At 38.5% G+C, this 25,003-nt stretch overlaps 1 protein-coding gene across 5 annotated transcripts in view; it reads left to right on the forward strand.

Annotated features, from left to right (window-relative positions):
- Positions 1 to 25,003, forward strand: part of CTNNA3 (catenin alpha 3) — a 542,113-nt gene that overhangs the window by 318,263 nt on the left and 198,847 nt on the right. For all 5 annotated transcript variants that reach the window (XM_074592075.1, XM_074592077.1, XM_074592076.1 and 2 more), the window contains one exon: positions 5,055 to 5,207. In XM_074592075.1, the coding sequence (XP_074448176.1) occupies positions 5,055 to 5,207 (153 nt within the window). The remainder of the gene's footprint in view (positions 1 to 5,054; positions 5,208 to 25,003) is intronic.

Here is a 25,003-nt window from a genome sequence, read left to right on the forward strand (position 1 = left end):
GAGGACTACAAAGAGATAGGGAAAGAATCAGGAGGGCCAAAGCCCAGCTAGAACTAAACCTGGCTTATGTTGTCAAGGACAACAAAAAAAGTTTCTATAAACACATTAGCAATAAAAAGAGGACTAAGGATAATCTCTGTCCTCTAGTAGATGGGGCCGGTAACATAGTGACCAAGGATGAGGAAAAGGCTGAGGTACTTAATGCTGTCTTTGCCTCAGTCTTCAGCAGTAGGACCAGTTGTTCCCCGAGTACCCAGACCCCTGAACTAGAAGACAGGGATGGGGAGCAAAATGAAGCCCCTGTAATCCAAAGGGAAATGGTGAGGGACCTGCTTCAGCACCTGGAGGTGCACAAATCTATGGGGCCGGATGGGATCCACCCAAGGGTACTGAAGGAGCTGGCGGAAGTGCTCGCCAGGCCACTTTGCATCATTTATGAGCAGTCCTGGACAACTGGGGAGGTCCCAGCTGACTGGAGGTTGACAAATATGACACCCATCCACAAGAAGGGCTGGAAGGAGGATCCAGGGAACTACAGGCCAGTCAGTCTGACCTCAGTGCCTGGGAAGGTCATGGAACAGATCCTCCTCAGTACCATTACACGGCACATGCAGGAGAACAGGGTGATCAGGCCCAGTCAGCATGGGTTTGTGAAGGGCAGGTCATGCTTGTCAAACCTGATCTCCTTCTATGATAAGGTGACGCACTTAGTGGATGAGGGAAAAGCTGTGGATGTTATCTACTTGGATTTTTGCAAAGCTTTTGACACCATTTCCCACAGCATTCTCCTGGAGAAACTGGCTGCTCATGGCCTGGATGGATGTACTCTTTACTGGGTAAAAAACTGGCTGGATGGCCGTGCCCAGAGAGTGGTGGTAAATGGAGTTAAATCCAGTTGGTGTCCGGTCACAAGTGGTGTCCCCCAGGGCTTGTTGCTGGGGCCGGTTCTCTTTAATATCTTTATCAATGATCTGGATGAAGGGATCGAATGCACCCTCAGTAAGTTCGCAGATGACACTAAGCTGGGCGGGAGTGTTGATCTGCTTGAGGGGAGGTTGGCTCTGCAGAGGGATCTGGACAGGCTGGACCGATGGGCTGAGACCAATGGTATGAGGTTCAACAAAGCCAAGTGCCGGGTCCTGCGCTTGGGTCACAATAACCCCAAGCAACGCTACAGGATTGGGGCAGAGTGGCTCGAAAGCTGCCCGGCAGAAAAGGACCTGGGGGTGTTGGTTGTCAGACAGCTGAATAGGAGCCAGCAGTGTGCCCAGGTGGCCAAGAAGGCCAACAGCATCCTGGCTTGTATCAGGAATAGTGTGGTGAGCCGGACTAGGGAAGTGATCATCCCCCTGTACTCGGCACTGGTGAGGCCCCACCTCGAGTACTGCGTTCAGTTTTGGGCCCCTCGCTACAGGAGGGACATTGAGGTGTTGGAGCGTGTCCAGAGAAGGGCTACAAAGCTGGTGAGGGGTCTGGAGGACAAACTTTATGAGGAGCGGCTGAGGGAGCTGGGCATGTTTAGTTTGGAGAAGAGGAGGCTGAGGGGAGACCTTATCACCCTCTACAACTACCTGAAAGGGGGTTCTAGAGAGATGGGGGCTGACCTCTTCTCCCTGGTGACAAGTGATAGGACAAGAGGAAACGGGTTCAAGTTATGTCAGGGGAGGTTTAGATTGGATATTAGGAAACATTTTTTCACTGAAAGGGTTATTAAACATTGGAATAGGCTGCCCAGGGAGGTGGTGGATTCACCATCCCTGGAGGTGTTTAAAAAAAGGGTAGATGTGGTACATAGGGACATGGTTTAGAAGTGGTTTTTGTCAGGGTAGGTTAATGGTTGGACTTGATGATCTTAAAGGTCCCTTCCAACCTCAGCAATTCTATGATTCTATGTAATTTCTGTGTGTGCAGTTTTACCTAGATCACTGCTTCCCTGCCTAGTAGAGCTGTATGAATATTTAGGAAGCAACTGCCTATTCATTCCAGTTTCTAATTCTGAGAAATTACCATACCTCCCAGTTGTTTCCCAGCATACTGTGAATGGACAGCACGGCTGTTTCTCCTATGGTTGTTCCGCAGTTTTGGTTGGTTGGTTTTTTTTATAAATGTTATTCCTGATAATTTTCTTATATTTCTATGTTGCTTCTTCTTCATGGATAGCTTTTCCTGAACACAAAGGAGATTGCCTTCCTGGCATCCCTTCGAAACAGGAAAGAGAGATCCTTCAATAAAACTAATCTTTAGTTTTTCCAGGACTTTTGCCAGTGTATTCTTGTGAGGCAAGAGGCGAATAGAGGCAAACACAGTTTTCTGTACTCATCAGGATACTGGTGGTTAATAGTGTTGCAAACAGCTGCTGGGATTGTCTTCTCTATCCTCTGCTGTTTGTTTTTGACAACCTTATGCCCCATGTTTTATAAACAACATGTTTCTACTTTATTTTTTAATGCACTTCGATATCAAACCAAAAACTCTTCATGCTTCCACTTCTGTAACAGTCTGCTCAAAGGGTAAGAATATGACCTTGCACCTTAAAAATAAAACAATTTTTCAGACATCAGCCTCCCTCTGTCTTCCCTCTTCTGATGGTGTCTCTTTCACTTAAAAATGTGAGAAAAAATTTAATGACAGCACAATAACTTTCCTAGTATCGCCTGCTAGCACTACTGGTGCTGTTCTTTGTCTGTTTGTATGTCTCCCTGTATGGCTACTTAGCTCTTAGCATTTTGCTCTAGAGGTGGCCAGAGTCTGAAATAGACTTACTGAGTTGTGGAAAAAAATGATTGTTACGATTAGGATGAAGAGAAATAGATATTGCTTCAGATATTACTTTTTTCTTTTGTCTTTTCCCTTTCTTTGTTCTACATTGTATTTCTTTGTTCTTTGATGCTACACAAGCCATCTTTTGAAAACCTCAGCTTCATGTGTTCCTTCACGTAGCTGAAACAGGACCATAATTTCAAACTTATTTGTATTCAGCAAAGACACAGCATTATCTTTTTCTTGGAAGAAGATGCATTTCACTGTTTAATTGCAAGATAGAGGATTTCTTAGAACAAAATAATAATGGTAATTTATATGTGAAAGGTTAATTAAACCAAGCAAACCAGTAAAAAGCTACAGCAAGAATTATGTGACGAGATATAAAATTAGGCTGCTAGTTTGAAAACTGGATGCCTCAAGCTCACCACAAATGTGACTAAGGTCATTGCAGTCACTGGTTCCCAAATAATACATTAAGGCTGTGAAAGTCCTACAATCTGGCCTGTGCAGAACCCCAAAATATTTATTTTTGAGATAATGAATCATCAGCCATCAATATGGTTCCACAGCTTTTTGTTGCCGATTATTGTAAGTGGAAATCTTAATGTTTAAACTGTGATTCCTCAAGGTCACGTTCACGTACTTAATTTTAAGCAGGAAAGTAGGTCTGTTTTGTTCAGTTGGACTTTTCCAACGCAGTAATTTTAACAGGTAAATTGGCAGGACCGGAGGTTCAATGTACTTTTTTCCTGGTAGTGAAACTTTTTATTGTCTCTTCATTTTTTAAAATTCCAAAGTTGGGAATGTGAACATGACAGTAAAAAATCAATTTTGTGTTTGAATCCTATAGCCTTTGTCTTTGTAAATTACTTTTGAGAACATACAATGTATCCAGATAGTACATCCTAATGCGATGAGCTTCAGTAAGTTAGAAGACAAAAAAACATTCCAAACGTAAACTTACCTGTGTTTGGTTTGATTTGTCTGTCCCATGTGCCTGGTGAGTCAATGAGAGCTGGCTTTAGATGGTGAGGCTATCCAAAAGCTAGTGGTGGAATTCATATCCAAATCTTGTCTTGATAATCAGCATATTTTTCTACTATTATTTCTGCTGTGCATGTTCACTGCCCTACCTTCAAGGGCAGCAGCATCAAAAAGATTTTGGTTTTTTCCGCATTTTTCTAGCTGTAAGAGTCTTTACTTCTACTGAGTTTTCACATAGATACATTGGAGCAAAATGCTAAGTGAGAACAGTCCTTTGGCAACAAACCTGTAAGTGGTAAGAGCTTAAAAGCCTTTTGTGTTCTTTTCTGTTCCAATCAATATCTTTTATATACATTCTAAAAATAATTTTTCACAGTAGTAAATTCAGTGAATGTGATAATTTAGCTGCATTGCATGTATTGTTACGATTGCTATATTTCTTGTAGTGTTCCATGATTAAAATGAACAATTGACACATGTAGGTTTATAATATGGAAAATAACCTCTTAAGTGAAGTAATGTCCCAATGATCAGTTATAAGCATACATGAAACCTTATTTAAGAGAGGTAATTTGCAGCAGAATGTTACTCTTCTTTAATAATTTAAAAAAGAAGTTCAAGAACAATTAATTTAAATAGAGACTCACTTACAGTTCTTCTTGGTCTATTAATCTGTTATCAGGTGGCATAATCAGTAATCTCATTGATGTAATTACCAAGAAGGCTACCATTTTGCTAATCAAACTGTATCACTGGGTTTCCAACAAGGTAGAAAATATTTGGGTAATTTTGCAATTATGATAACATGTGATGTGGACTGTTTTGTGAGTACAAACATAATTAAATTAATGTTTTCTTTGTAAAATGAAATAGCCTCCTCCCGTGGTGTCTGAACTTCAAGAGAGAAAGCCCAGGAGATGTTAGGTTTGGTCTAACAGTAATTTTTCATGTGTGGGATCATAAAGTAGTCTATTCTGTTCATCAAAGAACAAGAGTATTTGTTTGGCTCCCTTAACTTCAACAGAACTAGCACATGTTTTAAGTGTTTTATGTATCTGCATTCACTCACACATACCAACATGGATATTTAGGTAGTGGTATACTAAAATTGTCCCTAAAATTAAATAGAGTTTTCTGTGTAATAGATAAATTTCAGCTGCAGTAGTTTTCAGACACATGATCCTGCAAATAATGCAGGAATACAGTGTGTACATGTTTATGTTATAAAATACTAATGGACAATAATTACAGTAGACTTTAATAAATAGTCCAATTAGCGGATACTAATGTAATGCGTTCTTTTGCAGCTCCGTAAAGCCATTATAGATCACATCTCAGACTCCTTCTTAGATACCACTGTTCCACTTCTAGTTCTCATTGAAGCTGCTAAAAATGGAAGAGATAAAGAAATAAAGGAGTATGCTGCTATATTTCGAGAACATACCAGCAGGCTTGTGGAGGTATGTTTGATGGAACTGCACTTTTTTTGAATATATGGTATAAGTGACTTGTCACTGCTCATTTCCTTTACTGGCAGATATCATAAAACAATTAAGCCTGGCACTTCAGGAAAAAAAATACATAAATGGCCTAGAGTAATAGTAAACATACCACAGTTTTTATATAATGGTACGCAGTAAGATAGTGGGTTTTGTGGTACTGGCATTTATATAGTATTTAATTGCATTGAAATTAGGTGGTGGGGAATTCCAATTTAAGAAATTAGTGTAAGCCTTTCACAAAGATACTGAGTGGGAGCTTGGTCAAATGTATGATTCTAAGGAGCATTAGCTCAAAGTGTTCAGAATGATACTACTCAAAGTATGTAAGATGCCGTATTAGTCTTAGTTGTTTGCCAGCTTTCTCACTTTGAAAGTTTATAGCCTGTGTAATGATATGCTGAAGAGGAAATGGTGCTCTGACACACAGTTTAGAGAGCCATGAACCTTGTCGCAGCCTGAAACCATGCTGGTGTATATGCTGAATAAATTTCTTCGCATACATTGTATACTCAATATTCGTTTCTGAAGGATATACTTTATGACTTAAAAATGATACCTTGTCACTTAGAAATTTGTAAATAGAACTGAGGGGAGATTTTCATTTGTTGGGCAATCAGTCCTGCAAATGTGACTAAATATTCACTGATTTAAACTCATTCAAACTGGAGCTTGAAACACATATGGAATACTGAAGTCACGGATTTTGCAGGAATATTATCTCAAGTACCTGTAAAGAATGTGTTGCTAATTTTTGTGGGTTTTTTTAAGCTTTCGGTGCTTTTGTGTTCAGTAATGCAAAAATGGGAAAAATCAATGAATTCACTCTGTTGCTGAAAATTTAGTTAGGAAAACTATTGGGCTCAGAATGAATTATTAATCTTGGGTGATCTACAGAAAATGAAAGAAAAATAGGTAAAAAGCTAAAGTAAAAGTAGAGTATTGCATTTATGTTTCTCTTCATGGTTGTGTAGATACAGAATAAAACTAGTTATTATTCTCCAATTTACAAGAGTGTCTCATTTTGGCCATGCTGCAAAATCAAATGAAAGCTAAAACACAAACCAAAAGTTTTAAAAGTTTTTCAGATTTTTAACACTGAAGCTAAACCAGCCTGAAGTGGCTTTATTTTTAGAAAGGACAGGTGATCTCTGAAGATCAGATAACTTAAGTGAATTTGGAATTGAGTCCGGGTCAGCTGAAATACCCAAGTCATTATTCAATTTAGAAGATGTGAACCTAAAAACCCAATATTCATTTCCTTTCTTGGGTTTGAATTTGTTTCCCAAATGCAAGGAATAGCTGGCCGTCAGGGTAGGTTTGTGATTAAAGGGGCTGATGGCTGAACAGATACACTGCCTAAAAAATCTACAAGGACATGTAGCAACTGCCTGTGAACATAAGACTGCCCAAAAGACAGCTATCCTTAGTGATATAGGAAAGACTATAGCACAGTTTCGCAATTCCAGCATAGTTACTGCCTAGAAAGGAGCAGGGAGTGGTGGTAGGGTAGGGCAGGGGGTAGAAGTCAAATGTCCTTTTTCGGCATAGACGTTACTAGTCCATTTTGCAGAGTCCCTTCTGCAAAGTGATAACCAGGCTAGACAGTTATGCCTCAAAAACTTACAGAGATTTCCTCCGTTCACCTCACTGAATGATTAATTTCAGAACCCTCTGTTTTCACCTAAACTTACTACTTAAATGCTATTATGCAGAGGGAAAGTATGTGTGTAGTTCATGAATGTAAATACTCGTGGAGATTCATTTATCCAGATTATTCTGAGGACATCAGACATGTTTCTTTTACAAGAAAATTAGTAAATCATAAACAAATCATGTGAGGGGGTAAAAGCAAGAGTCTCATGACTACTGTATAAAAGGGGTTCTATTACATGTTAGACTGGTCTTACTGTATATATAAATATACAGTGTGTATGTGAACATATTTATATTTATGCTGTGACTTACTATGCTGCCTACAGTGAAGAAAAAATACTTTAAAAAATGTTTTAAGTAACTGGCTTTCAGTGAGACTGCACACAGTGCCACCTCTTATTGTTGAATTAGTTGCTCCAAATTGTCACTTTACTGGTGCTTATGCTGCTATTGAAAATTAATGTACAATAAAATTAAAGTTATCTTCTGGACACCTACTAGAACTGAAGTATCTTATTTAAAAGTTGCTTATACTGGTTTAATGCACTTACCAGTATGTCTAAGTGAGAGCTTGATTGATGTTTTTTTGATAAGCTAAACTCTCCAGGAAATTAATTAGATAGTAGTTTTACTGCATCCGTCAACTGCTAGCCTATCAGACGTAAACCAAAACAAAAATGAAAAAATTGTAACAGCTAAGCAAATGGCCACAAAGGGGCTTTGTACATATAAACAGATTTATCTGATTTTTAAGAAAAATTCAGTCATTTCCAATAGCATCATCAAAGAAAAAGAATTATGGCAGACGTTTTGTGGAAAGTGTAATACCAATTCAATCGATATAAATGGAATAGTGTTTAAATACATTAGACCTGTAAATTGGAAGCACATTTTGGTTTTTAGTGGCCTAAAACCTGTTAAGCTGAGAATATATATTTTATTTTTTTTAATTGACAGTAGTAGAGCACTGCACTGTTGCTTTAATTTGTCAAGGAATATAACAGATAGATCTTACTAATCTTAGTTTTCACAAGTGTACATACTTCAGAAATATACGCACACCACAGAAACTGAGAAGTGGCAAATCTGTATGGAGCTTGGTTTCCAACTGAACATGGTGCCATGGATAATGGATATTCCATAGAAATCAGGTATAGCTAAAAGTGCTACCAAAATCAGGGAGCCTGATTCTGCAAGAAGGACAGGACAGATATAAAAGAGATGAGTTGTCTTTAAATCCTTGCTACTTCTATTGTCCATTTATTTATCAAATAATTTACTTTTGCTTGGTGAACCTTCCAATGTATAAACATCACCTGTCCCCTTTGGGACAGCTTCCCAGCCTTTTGCCAGGGATGTGTTTTCATAACATGGTATCATTTGCCATCTGTGAGATTTTGAGTTGGATGACAGGTTAATTCAAGATCCAACCCTCTACAACATTTCTAGAGCTTATGAAAAAGTTGTCAAGCATCTTTGTACTCAAACAGAAAGTTCTTAAATGACAATTATGATTTGCATGTTTGGAGGAGAGTCCTCACATTCCTTCCTTTGTTGTTTATTTCCTTCACTGATATAAAAACCAACAAACAAATCCCCTTACAACTTTCAGGTTATGATATATACATCTGAAAAGCTAGTCATGTATGCTATTGCAGAATTGGGCTTGATCTCTGCAACTGGGAATAACTTAAGTCAAGTATTGAAGTGTGAGATCATGGGTGGCATATACCTGGCTATGGAATACTAACAGAGACAATAGTTGAAAGTAAAATATTTTAACAGCTAAACAACTAAGAAAAAATCATTGCAAAAAATGGCATATGACAGTAACTGTACTAGAGGAGGCTGGTAGGTGAGATAGATGAGACATCAGACAATTGTAATATAGCTATGATGGCAGTTTTACCATCTTATACGTGCTTGTGACATCCAAGGAGTTGCATTGATTGTGGCCACCAAATGTTACAACAAAGGCCAGTGATGTAAGCAAGACTTGCCCGTATTGTTAAATACAAAAACCTCATTTATCAGAAGAAATTTTTTTTTTCTTTTGTCAGTTGCAGATAGCCTTTATGGAACATAGTGAAGCTGCTTGCAAGCACTGAGACTTGAAAAACAGCTCAGATGCTGTCAATCCCTAGTTTTTGTCTTGGAGAACAAAAGCTAAGAAAAAAACAATTTACATTCTCACTGTCCTTTTTTTTCTGAATGTAAAACACCCACGTGTGGTCCTGAGCCCATTATTAGCCTTTGACATCCATAACATGCCACGGTAAAGAATTTCACAGCTTGACTGTGTGTTGTGTGGAGAAGTATGCGTGAAACCCGCACATGATCATATCGTTTGCTGAAGAGTATCAGAAGAGAATAAGCACCAGTCCCTGTTTTCCTTCTCCATGCCACTTACAGACTTCTGTCATATCCTCCTTCAAGTGTCTGTTTTCCAAGTTGAGTATTTCTTTCTTTTTAAATTTTCCTTGTTTGGAAGCCATAAAAAGATCACCTTGCTACCTTCTCTGTACTTTTACCAGCGCTTTTCAGTTCATGAGAGGTGGTAGGTCAGAACTGTGCATGCTATTCAAGATATTCAAGATGTTTCATGATGTCCTCTGTTTCCACGTATAAAACAGTGTTTCTACTAGACAACTGCTGAACACTAAACTGCAACATTCACAGAAAGTTTATATGATAATCCCAAAATCTTATTCCTGATTAGTACTAGTCTGCTGAGGTCCATCATATATATGTAATACCGGATTATTTTTATTTTCCACAATGACTCACTTTGCATCTCTCTAGATTGAATTTCATCCTCTATGTTACCATCCAGTCCATCTGTGGTACCATCCAGTCCATGGTACCATCTAGTACCATGAGGTCCTTTTGCAAATTTTCATTAGTTCTTTTATTTACCACTCTGAGTAACTTGGTAAAAGATGCTTAAAAAAAAAAAAAAAGTTAATGCAGTCACTGTGACTACTGGGAAATTTCTGGCTCACAGCTTTCTCCCAATCTCCTGCTCATTTATTCTTGATGTTGCAAAACCCAATGCTAATCTATTTCTGTCAGCTGAGAATCACTGGTTACTCAGCCACCCCAATTCTTGGAGGAGTCGTGGGATCTACATGTCTGGATCTCAGTACTGTGCACACGGTACAGTTAATTGTTCTCTCTTTCTTGGCAACCTCAGGGAGGGCATTCTTCCATTGCCTCCATGTATAGAAACAGGTCTGTCCAGTTCTGCTTAATTTTAACATTGTTCTTCTAAAAGATATTTATGGCATAAGAAAGCTTTATGACTATTTCCTTTTAATCATATAAAGGTAACTTTTTGCACTTGAAGATATGTGCTGTGAAATCAACTGTATGTACTGTCTGCTGAAGTTTAATTCTCTCCAAACTAAGGAAAACAGTATTTTAAAAAATGTAGATTTTCCTGAATCCAGTCACAAGCTGAACATTAGTAGGTCTTCTCTTTCAAAAGCAGCATCTCCGCTCTATCCTGTCAAACGCACTGTTCCAGGTGAGCGTATTTCATACAGCTACGAGGCTTCAGAGCAATATCGTTGAGCTGGGGTGATGATGTTAGTGTTGCACCAATGATGAATTTGACAATATCAATTTAAAAATGGAGAAAGGACAACATATTGTAATAAAGAGATGATATTGCATTCTCAAAATAATTAGTGACCCATAATTTAAATCAGCATAGTTTTATTACCTATTCTAATACGTCCTTTGTAAATGTTAATATACACTGTTATTCTACTACTCTGTCAGTTGTAAATGATACTGTTGTTACCATATTGATAAAACTATCAGTGTTCAGTTTTCCTTCCATATTTCACTTGACTGCAGAAATTTGCAAAATAAATTTCTGAATCTGGTCCAGAAAGATCTTTTTATTTGTGTAGTCAGATCTCCAGTCATATAAAAATCAATTTTAATATTGCAGCCAACAAGTCCAACAGTGATAGATAATGCAATGATTTTGATATTACAGGATTAGGATGTAAGCCTATTTTTAAGTAAAACAAACCATTAATAATTGTGTTATTTCCAGTTTAAACATTTACTTGTCTGCTCAAATTAAAACATGTACTAACAATACTGCCCCCCTCCCCCAGGCCCCCCACATCCACCAGAATCACTTCACTTGTCGTTTTGCTTCTTTTGTCTTTTTTCAAAGTTGAAAAAGTCAGGTAGGTATTCTGAGTTTTGATTGTGTTGGTCTTTTTTCAATTTAAAACCTTATTTACCCTGTTTACTCATAACCCAAGATAAAGATTTCCCAAAGAAGATTTATCTTGCTTATATTAAGCCCTTATCTCTCCTTTGACTAAATGACTAGTTTAGTCTGGATGTCTGACTCCAGCTTCAGATAGCTGAAGTGAGGTGAGATGAATTGTACCTTGAGAGATGAGTGTTGGTCTATTTTGAGACATATGTTATGTTGCGTTTTCTTATGCTTCGAATAGCAGGTTTTAATCAGGTGTATCCTGGTTTTCAGTGTGTGTTTTGCATCTGTTTTTGAAAGATCAAGGTTGTTTGAATAGTAGGTTATCAAATTGTTTTGTATGTAAATACAATAGGCTGAGCTGGACATTATAAAAACAAAAGTTCATCTTCTCACAAATGTTTCTCCAACAATTAATTTGATATGGAAATTAGAGGCATTGCTTGAAATATCAAGCGAGATTTTCTGTGGTTTCTATTTTAATCTGAAAATGAAGACTTCTCAAATAGAAACAATAGGTCTTGAGAAAGAACATACTTTTTTTTTCCTCTTTGAATACGAAATGTTAATTGAGCTAAGCTAAATTGCCTGCTACACTGACTCACTGCTCATATTGTAATTTAAGAAACAAACAGTATCCTCATAGGCCAGTGACCTTTGTAAATCAGCTTCAGGATTAATATCTCTTACAAATATCTCTCTTCTGAATTAGCATTTGGAAGTTACAGTCTTTCCTTTAAAAATTGATTTAAGACATAACAATATAATACAGTTCAGAGGTACGTATATAAATTCAGTGAAGTACGAAACATCAGTGAAATGGAAAGACTGAATACCACACCAGATCTGGGACAATGACATTTACAAAGGTAGTAGCAACTGCAGGTAATATCTTCTTGTTTTATGCTTTCTCTCTCCTGAGTTTATTAACTGCTCTGTGCTCTTGCCCTAGAGGTTCTAGCTTCTGTTAAAAAATGCATACATTTGGGATGTTAGTCACGCTTACCAGGAATATTGGCTGGTGCTTTGCGGACAGCGCTAGTATTCAAAAAGCTCAAACAGTAGCTAAGTATTTGAGATACCTTGGTGAACATCTTTACATTATTATAGCTGCACAATAATTGCACAAAACAGAATCTCTTAGTTGTAAATGTGAATAGTATCTTCACATATATGGAGGAAGTGAAATAGTCCTAGTTATACAGTAAAAAAACCCCAAACCCAAATATTAAAATGCCCACTTCGGCTATTATATTGAACACTTCCCACATACGAAATGGACACTCAGGAGCTGAAGTATTTTCATGAGTACCAAAGGTCACATTAAACATTCTTCAGATGGAGGTTATTCTAGGCTACAGTGCCTTATATTGATCATATACTGCATCAAATATTTGTAAGTCTGAATATTGATTTTGTGATATTGAAAAACTAGCATATATTGCAGAATGAAAAAAGCAACCAGATTTGGGTTAAGATTCTCTCTGTATTCTATGTCTTTGTTTGTGAGCCTTGGCTAAAATAAATTCCCAAAAGATATGTTTCTGTTAGAAAATGCCTGTAATTAATTGGAATTCCGTACTATAATGCAGCAATTTTGACGAAAATGTTTCAAAAAATGAAGATTAACTGCTTTGAGATTTCATGCATTTAGGTTTTGCTTTGAAATGCCTTTTCATTTAAAATGTTACAATTAAATTGCAAATCTACTTGAAACATTTGATTATATGGAAATATTTTCAAACAGTCTTGTCTTCTAGGAAATGTCAAAATTAGCTCTGTATAAAAACACTATTTAAAATTACGAAAATTATGACGAAATAATAATGAAAAGCCTTAGGGTTCTTGGTTGTACTTTATAGTCCCATGCAGGACATGCCTGGTTTTAGTGAATATAGTGTTCTGGCCTGTGGTTTACTTCTACCAAAGACCAAAACAAACTCTGATATTGAGAGAACAAGTATGTAAAAATGAACAAAAGATAGGTAAAAAGAAAGACTGAAATGTTGCATCTACACAAGGGAAAAAGCAGGTCCTCTGTAACTAGAAATTTCTTGTTTGGGAAAGCTGACAGGCTGTTCTCCTGAGCTGATCTATCAAAGAGATGTAATGCTTTCTGAGAGGAGGAGTGATAGGCTGGGTGAACTTGAGATTAAAAAAGGAATTTGATGGGAGCAGGGAAGAATCCTCTGATTATCTATTCTTTTGGCACAGTTGCAAATCTCCCACTGCAGTGTTTAAAGGTCAACTGTACCAAGCAGAGGCTGAGAGGTTTAATAGGAGAAGTGGAGGCGATGATGAAGTGAACTCTGTGTTCTTCATCTCTTCTCTCAGTACACGAATATGTCATATTCTCTGTAGTTTGATCTAATAACACTGACCTCAGATCTACTACTCTGATACATAAACTTCAGGGTTTAGCCTATTGCCTAATTCTTCCCCTTTTCAGTTTTGACTGTATTCCAATATCACAACGCTGGCTTCTAGGAATTAGGATTTCTAAGGTTGAATCTGTTATCAACAACGGACAGTTAACAGACAGCACGTATATTTAAAGTGCATCATTGTTGTAAGGCGTTGATATAGAACAGGAAAGGCATGCAGGATATACAGAGTGTTGCTAAAAAAAAAAGTTTGCCAGTTAATATAAAAATTTCCAGTGCAGGAAATCCAGCACATCTATTGAAGGTGAATTCTCCTTAAGAAATCATTATTTTTAAAAGAAGTTAAAACATGTAAAAGAGAAAAAAGTAATGAGTTATAAAAACGTATAGAGAGAAATGAATTGTTTTGTCACTTCCTTGTTGAACAAGATAAAAGATGCGTAGGAACAAACTCTACAAATACTGACAGAATCTTAATCTACTTTATGAAAAAAAATTATTAAGATCTTGAATAAAATAACTTGCCAGCTCTTGTTACTTCAGCTACTTCTAAAACTAGCTTTTAAAAAGATGAGACTGATACCCTGAATGTGCTGGGAGAACTTTGCTTCACAGATTATAATTTGGGTCCAGGCACTCCTTGCTTAATACAGCCCATACTCCTGGCCCCTTTCCTGGGGAGGCTGTCTCTGTCTCTGGGTAGCAGAGCACAACAGTTAAGGACAAGGGAAAGTCATTTAAACCACCTTCACTGGAGAGTTCATAGCTTTTTGCCACTTTAACATGATCAAGCTATTGTGTGTGGAATGACTGCAGTCTGGGATTAGCACCTTTATTATTTTAAATTAAAGTATAAACATTTTTTTAGTTTGTTGGTTTAGAGCCTTTCCTATTTACCGAAAGAGCTGGGCCCACAAAATGTTTGAACTAATGTGAGCCAAACTGGAATTGCTCATCCTTCACAGAATTTAAGTTCTTCAAAGGAAGCATTTATTTAATTTGTATTTCAATAGCACTTTGGAGACTCCATGAAATATCTGGGTCCCTAGATTTCGGAAAAAACAGATGAGACAGATAAACTGTAGGAGACAGAAAGGGAGAATGAATCTGTCATGGGGATCAATGACGGAGCCTGTAATAAAACAGAGATAAGTGAATTTAGCTAACTCAAAATCAGTCACCGTTAAACTCAGTTAAGAATGTCCATGTAAGAGTTTATCTGAATTAACTCCTTCAATTTAGAAAACCATTAATTGGTGCAATTTCTATAAAGAAACTGACGTTTGAGATATATACATAGATATAAAACTTCTTTTTCATTCAATGCTATTACAATTACAATGGCATTTCGTCAAACAATATGGAAGAACTTACATATGGTACAAATGAAATGTTTTCAGGATCACACTTGTTAATCAAAATGTTTGCAAAACCCAGCACAGTGGAAGTAGTAGTAAGCATCTGTAGTCAAAATGAATCTATCTTGACAATAACTTAATAAGTATGCTACAAAAAACCTCTTTCTTTCTCTCAAGCAAAACACAGGACCACTGGCTCTTGAATTAAAGCTTTCTACATCTGCCTCTCATGAAAAACAGCTCTGCCAAAACTCAGTTTCATCACAGAATCTGCAAATTAATTGTGATAAGTTACTTTTCATTTTCTATACAAACAATAAATATTCCTCTTCAAGTACAATGGGAAAATTCTCACTACTTGAATCTGTTTTATTGACAAATCTATAAAACATGATAGCTCTTATTTGCCACTTTGTCTGATTTTGTATGTAATTTGCTCCATCTTTCTATGTTAAATTTTACATATACTGACCCAGAAAATTGGATTCTGAGAGCAACTCACCAGATCTCTGAAAGATGCAAAAAAACCCTTACAAAAATCATCTCGTTCTTGCACTTTCCCGAGTCTGGTCTACAAGAACCAACCTTCAAGCAACCCCTGAACATCCAGTACATAAGGACTACATTCCTTTACACTACTTTTCTTGTACTCACAGCTATGGATCACAGGAACAAAACCACTTGAACTCTGAAAGCCAACAACCCCCCCAGATTTGCCATCCAAAGTAACACATAGTTTTCTGGCAGGTAGCAACTTAATTTAAAATGGAATTTAGCAATCCGTTAATGAATACTGCATATACAAAATGCTGTCAACTGGAAGATTCTGATTTCTTTCTACCACCTTAAAAGAAAATAGGGAATTGAGTATCCTCAGCACTGCACACATTTCTATGTGTTTTCATCCCAGACTGATAAATGCTAAATAAAAATAACATTTTAATGCTTCATATCTAGTTCTTTAGTGTTGATTTTACTGAGCTATTGAAAACCAAAACTACTTCTGACAGTGGCAAAACTCCACAACAACTGCATGTGTAGAGGTCAAACTGACAGATTACTGGAACATCTTTATTAACTTTCAGGATATTAGAAGAGACCAGAATCTGTTATTCTTCTTAGGAGCATAATCAGAAGACAAGAAACACAAATTCTGTTATGTAGAAGTTTTTAGTTTCAGACAGTTCAATGCTAAGGAATTTCATCCCCTGACGTAAGATCCAAGTCTAGGACGTGTCATTTTGTTGCTGGCACCTTTGTTGTTGCTATACTTCTTTAACCCATAATATACTTTCAGTGGTATCATCATATAATCACATATGTGTCAAAATAGCAATTAAAGACCCTAAGGTGAAGAGTGTATCATCATCCCTATTTTTGCATTACAGTTTAACTTCTATTAGTCATGTACATAAACATACCCAGCACTAGGATGACACGTCACTAGGATGCAAGATTCTGTTGTACAATGCAATCTGTGGACACAGAACTTAAGTGTGGTTTTCTGCTTCAAAGAGCATATATGTAAGTATGAAACGTGATGCAGTTAGCATATAAAGATATGCATGCACAATACTGGCCAGCATTTTGGGAATAAAATGTACCAGTCAGCAGACTAGGAGGACATTTTCTGTAAATAAGATGAGCACTTCTAAGCACGATCAATATTTATGAATGGGAAATGGATTTTCATTAAATGACCATACTAATTTCTAGAATCAGTCTATCCTTGACAAATTAACTTTCCTCTCTTATCACACATACTTTTTAATTTTTTTACTCCTATTTAGCTAGTTAACACAATGCTTTGTTTTTGGGAGGAAAACCACCTTCAGTTTGCTAATTTCTATGCATCCTCATTTTGTGTGATTCAGAATTCCCATTCAGCACTCCCCTGTTTTTGTCTGACTGACACTTTCAAGAGAGACCAGTGTGCAACCTGCCTTTTCAGGCAGGGTTTAGTTAACAGCACATCCATGAGATCTGGGCAGCAGAGGTTCCTTTCTTGTAGGTTCTTCATTGCTGCAGTTCAGTTAAATCCAAAGATCTTAGTGGATCCATTTTAGCAATCCAAGTGCTGACAGCCAATTTTAGCAAATCTGTGATTAGATAGGTCTGTAGCAAGCTACAACAATCTTAACTACAGGTGGTGAGACACTGGAACAGGTTGCCCAGGGAAGTTGTCAATGCCCCATCCCTGGAAACGTTCAAGGCCAGGCTGGATGGAGCTTTGAGTAGCCTGATCTAGTTGGAGGTGTCCCTGCCCATGGCAGGAGGGTGGGAACTAGATGATCTTTAAGGTCCTTTCTAACCTGAACCATTCTACGATTCTATAACTACAAAACAAAAAATACACTTCCTCATTTTACTTACAGATCATTTTTTTCTGCAACTTTTTTAAAAACAAAATTTTTAATGCCAGAAACACAAATTTAATGCCAGTAAGCCTGAGAGTTAGGTCTAAACCCTGCTTTCCCATTTCAGCCAGAATTCATTTCTGTGCCGAAGGCTCTGAAAGTCCTCCAGCAAACTGACCTGCTTGTCAAGAGGATGTGACAGCTGTCAATAAGCAGCACAGACAGCCTTACTGGTTACAGCATACAAGCCTTCTGTTGTCAGGTGTTGCTCTAGTTGGTTGTTTGGTTGCAGATAGCACGCAAAAGGGAAGCCTAAAGACAGTAATGGCATTTGTGGGGGTGTGTGTGGAACCATTTCTAAAATGAAAGGCGGCACAGAAAAATGCACAAATGCTTTAAATGCAAAAATGCTTTAAATTCTAATAGAAGAAGCCTGGCAACAGTAATTGAGAGGTGGCAGGCAGATGGAAGGAGGCCTTTAAAGACAGGTAACTGTTGTTGATGTATTGGAGCTGGTAGGTGGATGCTTTAATGGAGAACTAATGTGGTCAAAATAGTGAATTAAGAAAATTAATTAAATAAAATTAGCTTAAAGTCAAGCATGTACTTCTAAGCGTATGTAAACTTTAAGACTTTGAACCTTGCTATTTTGGGCCTCACAGAGTTTGAGCATCTTGCAGCAAGTCCTGAATTCATAATGTGAGAATTTTTGCACCTTTATGTAATTAATCAAATAAAGCCCAACTTTCCTATTACTGATTGAGCTTCAGGTGATAAATGGTGACATTTTCATTAATCCTCTTAATCACAGCCTTTATTGCATAAGTGTGAAGCAAGGGAACAAAAGATAAACAACCCAAAGATTTATCAGACTTCCTATGTCTGAGGGGCATATTTCAACAGCTAGAAATGTCAGCCACCTAGTACGGTGAGGCAGCGCGCGCTGTAAGTTATGTGAGCTACAAAAGGGAAATTGTCTTTGTTCAACATGGACTCCTCATCATAATACACCCAGTTCACATTTTTGATGATAGTGTAAAGGCAGCTGACACTAGTGCAGTGACAATTACTTTTTTCTTGTATTACTGCAGAAACCAGATTCAGAAATTCCTCAGAATATTAGAAATGGTGATAATTGTGATTCCATCTTATGTTCCCACAAGTCTTATAGTTTTGATAGTACTGATCTGTACTGAGCCAGTCAACTATAAAAGAATAATTCTGAAGGTGCTGAAAAAGGCACACGTCATCAAAATGTTAACATCAGTGTACAGTTAACCAGTTAACATCAAAGCTTATGCCTCTTAAACACCAGGTATCTCTGTGAGTGCATGTACTTGTTAGGGTTTGTTGGGTTGTTCTTGGTTTGGTTTTGTTTTTTTTTTCCCTTGGGATATGGATGCTGTGATATCTGGGGAAGGAGGAGGTTTATTCCTGTTGGTGGAGGTACTGAATATTCTTTGTTCTACGTGACCCTCTATGCAAACTGTCAGAAGTGCTTCTATTAGAGGCTGTTATCCTTCTGTCAAACCATCTGTCCCCTATTGGGACAAATTGCACAATAGGATCTCAAGTTCTTGAGGACAGAGAAACACGTCTAAATGTATAACATATGTGTGCGTATATATATGCACGTATGCATAGAGAATAGGTTTGCATTAATTTCACCTCTTTTGGAAACCATGTTTCTAGCCTAAAACATGAGGTTTTGTTGTAAGTTGGTATTCCACAAGCTGAGAGAACTCAAGAGGCATATGGACGATGCCTCTTGCAGACAGCCAGCATGGCTTCACAAGGAGCAAATTGTGCCTGACTAATCTGGTGGCCTCCTACAATGGAGTGCCTGTGTTAGTGAGTAAGGAAGAGAACAGATGTTGTGTGCCTTGACTTCTGTAAGGCCTTTGACACAGTCCCATACCACATCCTTGTAGCTAAATTGGAGAGATAGGAGTTTGATGGATGGATTATTTGAGGGATAAGGAATTGGCTGGATGGCTGCATCCAAAGAGTTGCAGTCAATGGCTCAGTGTCGAAGTGGAGATTGGTAACAAGTGGTGTGCTTCAGGGGTCCATTTTGGGACTGGTACTATTCAAAATCTTTATTAGTGATATTGACAGTGGGATTGAGTGCACCCTCAGCAAGTCTGTGGATGACACCAAGCTGGTGCAGTGGATATGCTCAAGGGAGGGGATGCCATCCAGAGGAGTGGGCCCATGTGACCCTCATGAAGTTCAATAAGGCCAAGGGCAAGGTCCTGCACCTGGGGTGGGGCAGTCACCAGTACCAGTACAGACTGGAGGATGAATTGATTGGGAGCAGTGCTGTGGAAAAGGACTTGAGGATATTGGTAGATGAAAAATTATGTGTGAGCCTGCAATGTGTGCTCACAGCCCAGAAAGCCGATTGTATCCTGGGTTGCATCAAATGAAGCGTGGCCAGCAGGTTGAGGAGGTGATTCTGCCCCTCTACTTCGCTCTCGTGAGACCCCACCTGGAGTCCTGTGCCCAGCTCTGGGGCCCACAGAACAAGGAAGACACGGACCAGAGGAGGGCCACAGAAATGATCAGAGGGCTGGAGCACCTCTGCTATGAGGACAGGCTGAGAGAGTTGGGGTTGTTCAGCCTGGAGAAGAGAAGGCTCTGGGGATACTCTCCTTAAAAAAAAAGGCAAGGAAATTATCAAGAAAACGTACTATGGGAAGTCATGGACTAGAATTTCTGATCACAAGGAAGGCAAGTGATCTTTGTTTAACAGGGAATTTGGATGTTTTTGTTGACAACTTGGCTGAGTCAAAAGGCACATATTGTTAGGTATTTCCCTTTGGTGTAATTCATCCTCTGCAGAAGCTCTTTAAAAGAAACTGAAAAGCAAAATTGAGCAATGTGCAATAATGTCAACATAGTTACTTCCAAGGAGATCACATTGCTCACATCTTAACATCATTATATTAAACTGCTTTTTAATAACTGTTAGTCTAGTACTCAAAATACTGAGTTCATGACAAATTTCTAAAACTTTCTTCTTCTGAAAAACACAGGCTGGTCTTGCTAGACACAAGGAACCTCCTCGCTAGACTCAGTAGGACAGAATTAAAGTGTCTGGGTATGTTTTCTCTTAATGAAGCGTCCTCAGTCGCAACACTATCATCTCTCTTTTACTCAACCGGCCCAGTAAAAGGGACAGATGGACAGCAATAGCCATATCCCATGTACTTTTGCGATAGGAAGTTCAGATCATCATTCTGAGTTTTAGCTTAATTAACATGTACCCTGTCAGCCCTTTTTAAGGAATCATTTATAGGTTATAATTCTAGACTTCCTTGCACTGAGATTTGTTTCCTTTGAAATGTATTAGTAACCCCTGCATCTCTTACTCCATTGTTGGACAGATGTCTACTGTGCATTAGGATTGTCTCTCACCTGTGCATCCCTTTACAGTGATTAACAGTGAATTATTTTGCCCTTTTTCAAGGCCAGTGTACTGTAAACTGTACAGTCTCCACAGGAGTCTCCGTAGTCAGTGAATTTAGCAGGATCACAATCCTACACTTTGAATTCTATCCACATGCTTATGGGTGAGCCCACACCATGCCTCAGGCTGCATTACAATCTGCAGTTTGGAAATCTGGATGATTTTATATGTGAGTTTTTGTTGCAAGGCTTATAAATGGTTTTAACTGTTTTCCTTTGTGATCAATTTTACCTTTCCTAGACCAGAGATCACATTGCAAAAATGAGTCAAGGATTTCTTATGTTTTATGAACCTTTAAACTCAATTAACATGAAAGAAAGACTTCCACTGACAGAAACATTTCATATTAGTACAACATTTATTCCATATAAACTACAGTAGCTAGGAGGCCACCTCCAGCTCCACTGCAATTGGAATTCGCTGTCCATAGATGGCTTTCACAGTAGCTGCAGGAACGCAGCTGCATTCACAAAAACGAGGAGAAGATCTAACAAACCTGAGAAAAATAACTTAGACATTCATTTAAGGGATAAAGGAAGGGTAAAAATGAATGAGAGGATTAATTATATTTTTACAAGATATTTGAAATGTAAGCCTATAGTGAATGCATAAAGAAAGTACTGTAATGCAGTAAGGACATAATGTAATGCATAAGAATAGACTGTGTGCCTGTGGCACAATTAGATTTTTACCACTGGAGCAGTGCAACATTTATTTTGCTTTATAGACAACTTCATTATCTAGTACACATACATATATGTACTTCATTATGAGTGAATAATACATTTCTTTATAGCCACTACAATTTGCTTGGGCATTTCATAAAAGGCTTCCTAAGCATGTTTACAGCGTTAAATTTCAATTTAAAATTTTGATTCACTTCAGTATGGAAAGAAGTTTTTTTGAATAGAGTTAGCCCATACCCTGACCTCACACCTGTCCTGTACGGTTAGTTAATACTCGGTGGGAAGAAAACAAAACCACTGGCAGTAGGAAATCACGGTGTTTAGAAGCTGCCCTTTCCACGAAAAGGCTCTTTCAAGCTTTCAGGCACGGGCCTTTCTGCCAGGACCCGGCCGGTCGGGGCGCTGCCGCGCTCCGAACCGCGACTCGGCGGGGGACAGCGGGCTGCCACGGCCCGAGGGCCCGTTCCTCAGGCCCGGCGCCATCCCAGCGCTGCTGGCCTCGGGCGCGCCCCGGGGGCCGCTCCGCCACAGCGCCGAGAGCGCGCCGGGCCCCGCCCCGCCGCGGCCCTGCCGCGGTCCTTCTGGAAGGTTCCGGCGCCGGCCTGGCGGAGCGCTCGGCGGGCTGAGGTGAGAGCAATCGCGTGCAGCGCAGCGGGAATCGGGGGTTTCGGTGTGTACGTTTATTGAGCTTTTAGCATAGATCGCCAAACACGCTTTTTCGTCTTCTGGAGGGAGAATCCGCCTGTGTTTTTTCCTCCTTACCAAGTTGTCGACGTTAAGAGATGTTCTCCTTTTGCAAGTAGCGAGGTCAGCAGTCATTGTTCTAAGATCTAATTTTCTGCAGTGTAAAATCTAAAATGTCAGTCTGTGAGGTGGCGATAGAAAATAGTATATTAAGAAGTACCTTTTTTCCTAGCTTGCCAAATTTTCATTTCTTTGAGTCGGAATGTTTGGCTTTTTTTGAGTGAGGGGCACACCCAAGTAATAATGAGCTTTTGGGAGCGGTTGTGTGAGCAGCTGTGCACCAGTGGAAGTGAGGGATACGTGGTCCACTTTAGAGTAGTGTTTTGGTCAGTATTTGTACTTAATTACTATGCTTATACTTAGAGTTCTTTGAGATGGGGTGGTAAAGTTGTCTGTCTTTAGATGTTATTTTTTCAAGTCCTGTTTGGTGGAAGCATGACACAAATAGACTAAAGGTCTTTATAATAGCACTGTAAACATTAATGTATATTGTATGCTGTGTAACTCTGTGAAATGCATGCAGTTTTTGTTTATGGTAGATATAAATTTATGCATCTGTGTTCTGCGATTGTTTCCTGTCTTTAATGAGGCCATATGAAAGGCCATACCTTGTTTTCTGGTAATCATTGAAGCAGTCGTCTCTGTGAGGGTTCCTCTGAGTTATTCTGCTCTGTTTTAATTCCAGGAAATAGCAGTTGTCAGCATTTCAACTGTTGGAAAGCCTGGGGGAAAAAATGAGTCATCCAAATAATTGTAAAGTGTAAACCCAAAAAGTTTTTCTGAAAATAAGATATTTTCTTTTTCTATGTGCAAATGTGCTGTGAGGGTTGCACACCATTTAGCACTGAATCGGTGCTGTCCTGTCCCAAAGGTTGGAGGGAGACAGTTGGGTTGGAGAAAGATTCTAATGCTGAAAGAGTATTAGTACATTACAGGTTCTGAAATGGGATTTTTTTTTTTTCTTTCTGAAAAATGAATACTTAAAAAAAAAAATAAGCTCATCTGATAGGTTTTATTTGTGTGAGGTAGCAGGAGATGGTGACTGTGCATCACATAAGGCTTAGGCTCCAGTCTGCTTTCTTCAGTAAATTTCATCCTGTTTTAAAAGTGTGACATGGACATTGCCCTTGCTCTGGGAAGGCTTTCAAAGTGTTAGGATTCAGATATTGCTATAAGCCGAATCTTGAAAATGTTTGGATGACTTTTTTTTTTTTTCCTTGCGTGGATATCATGAAAATTACTTCTGTGATAAAGCATTTTTTTCCCTTTTGAGGAGATGTCCTCTCAGGATTGACAGGAAGAATACCTAAATTGACAGGTTAAATCCTTCGGTCATGCAGTATGAAAAGACAGGCAACTTTATAGTATTTCCCATTTTTGTTATATATTCATTCTATCTAGCTTTTGGATTTTCATTATGTTACTTGCCCTTCAGGGGTCTGGGGCACAAATCTTGTGAGGAGCACCTGAGGGAGCTGGGGTTGTTCAGCCTGGAGAAAAGGAGGGTATGGGGAGACCTTATCGCTCCCTGCAACTACTTGAAAGGAGGGTGTAGCGAGGGGGGGTTGGTCTTTTCTCCCAGGTAACAGGCGATAGGACAAGAGGAAACGGCCTCAAGTTGCGCCAGGGGAGGTTTAGACTGGGTAATACAAAAAATTTTTACATTGAAGGGGTTATCAAGCATTGGCACAGGCTGCCCAGGGAAGTGGTTGGGGCACCATCCCTGGAGGTATTTAAAAGACGGGTAGATAGACACAGTGCTTAGAGATATGGTTTAGCGATGGTTTTTGTCAGAGTTAGGTTGATGGTTGGACTAGATGATCGGAAAGGTCTCTTCCAACATAGGCGATTCTATGGTTACCAATTTGTACCATTACTAGTAAGTTAGCAAATAACTGCCGTGATTTACACTGTGTTTACAAGTTTGTATGGCTGATGTGAGTTACTTTATTTCTGGTAATATGGTGAATTGAATTTGTATTATTGAGTAAGTGTATGCTTGTATCTCCCGGTCTTGTTTCTTTTTGACTATGGAGAAGAAAGTGTTTCTTTTGTTGCTGAAGAGTTCATTTACGCTTCTAGGTAATGTGCATTAACATTGTGCATGTCAGACTTTACTCAGCTGTAGCTAACCCTTCATGTGTTATTGTTCACGCTCTTATTATTCTCATCCTGCATTTGATTGTAAGTGCTCGAGCACCACAAACATCTATGATTCTGTACCGGTAGTTAGTGATAGTTGGAAATGAACTGGAATATAGATTAACTGCTTCTAAGTGCAAAAAATACCTATTTCAGAAACCCGTACTGCTGTATACTTTCCGTGTTGCCGAAACAGGTGGTTGGTATTAATGTTAGATATCAAATGAATTGCCATACTTTCTGCGGAGGCAGAAGTTCTGTGAAGGGCTAATCCTGAGATAGATTAAATTCTGAAGGTATATTTTGTTGCAGTGATCTTTCATTTTCTTCGATTATTTGGGGATTTGTTGGTGGTTTCCCCCACCTCCACCCCTTATGTCGTGATTTTTTAATAAGTATTTGTGATATAGTATTTATTACATTTCTGAGTAGTTGTTCTCTGTAACTTTCCAGAGGTGAATTCTGTTCTTCGTGTGTTGTCAAGTTAATTAATTTATGCTTAGTATCATTGACCTTTTATTTACAAAAATGTAAGTCTGTAGCATGTTAAACCAGCCCAGGCCATCAGAACAATGTGCTTAAAGCATATCTGCTTTTGTAAGAGAATAAATACCTAATTTTTCTAGAGCACTGCTTCTATTTTGAACTCTTTTAAGAACTGGTACATGAACTATGTTTTTTGTTTCTCATAAAAAAAAAATAAATCATTTAATGTTTC

This window comes from Larus michahellis, chromosome 6 (assembly GCF_964199755.1).
Source record: "Larus michahellis chromosome 6, bLarMic1.1, whole genome shotgun sequence".
Lineage (NCBI taxonomy): Eukaryota > Metazoa > Chordata > Aves > Charadriiformes > Laridae > Larus > Larus michahellis.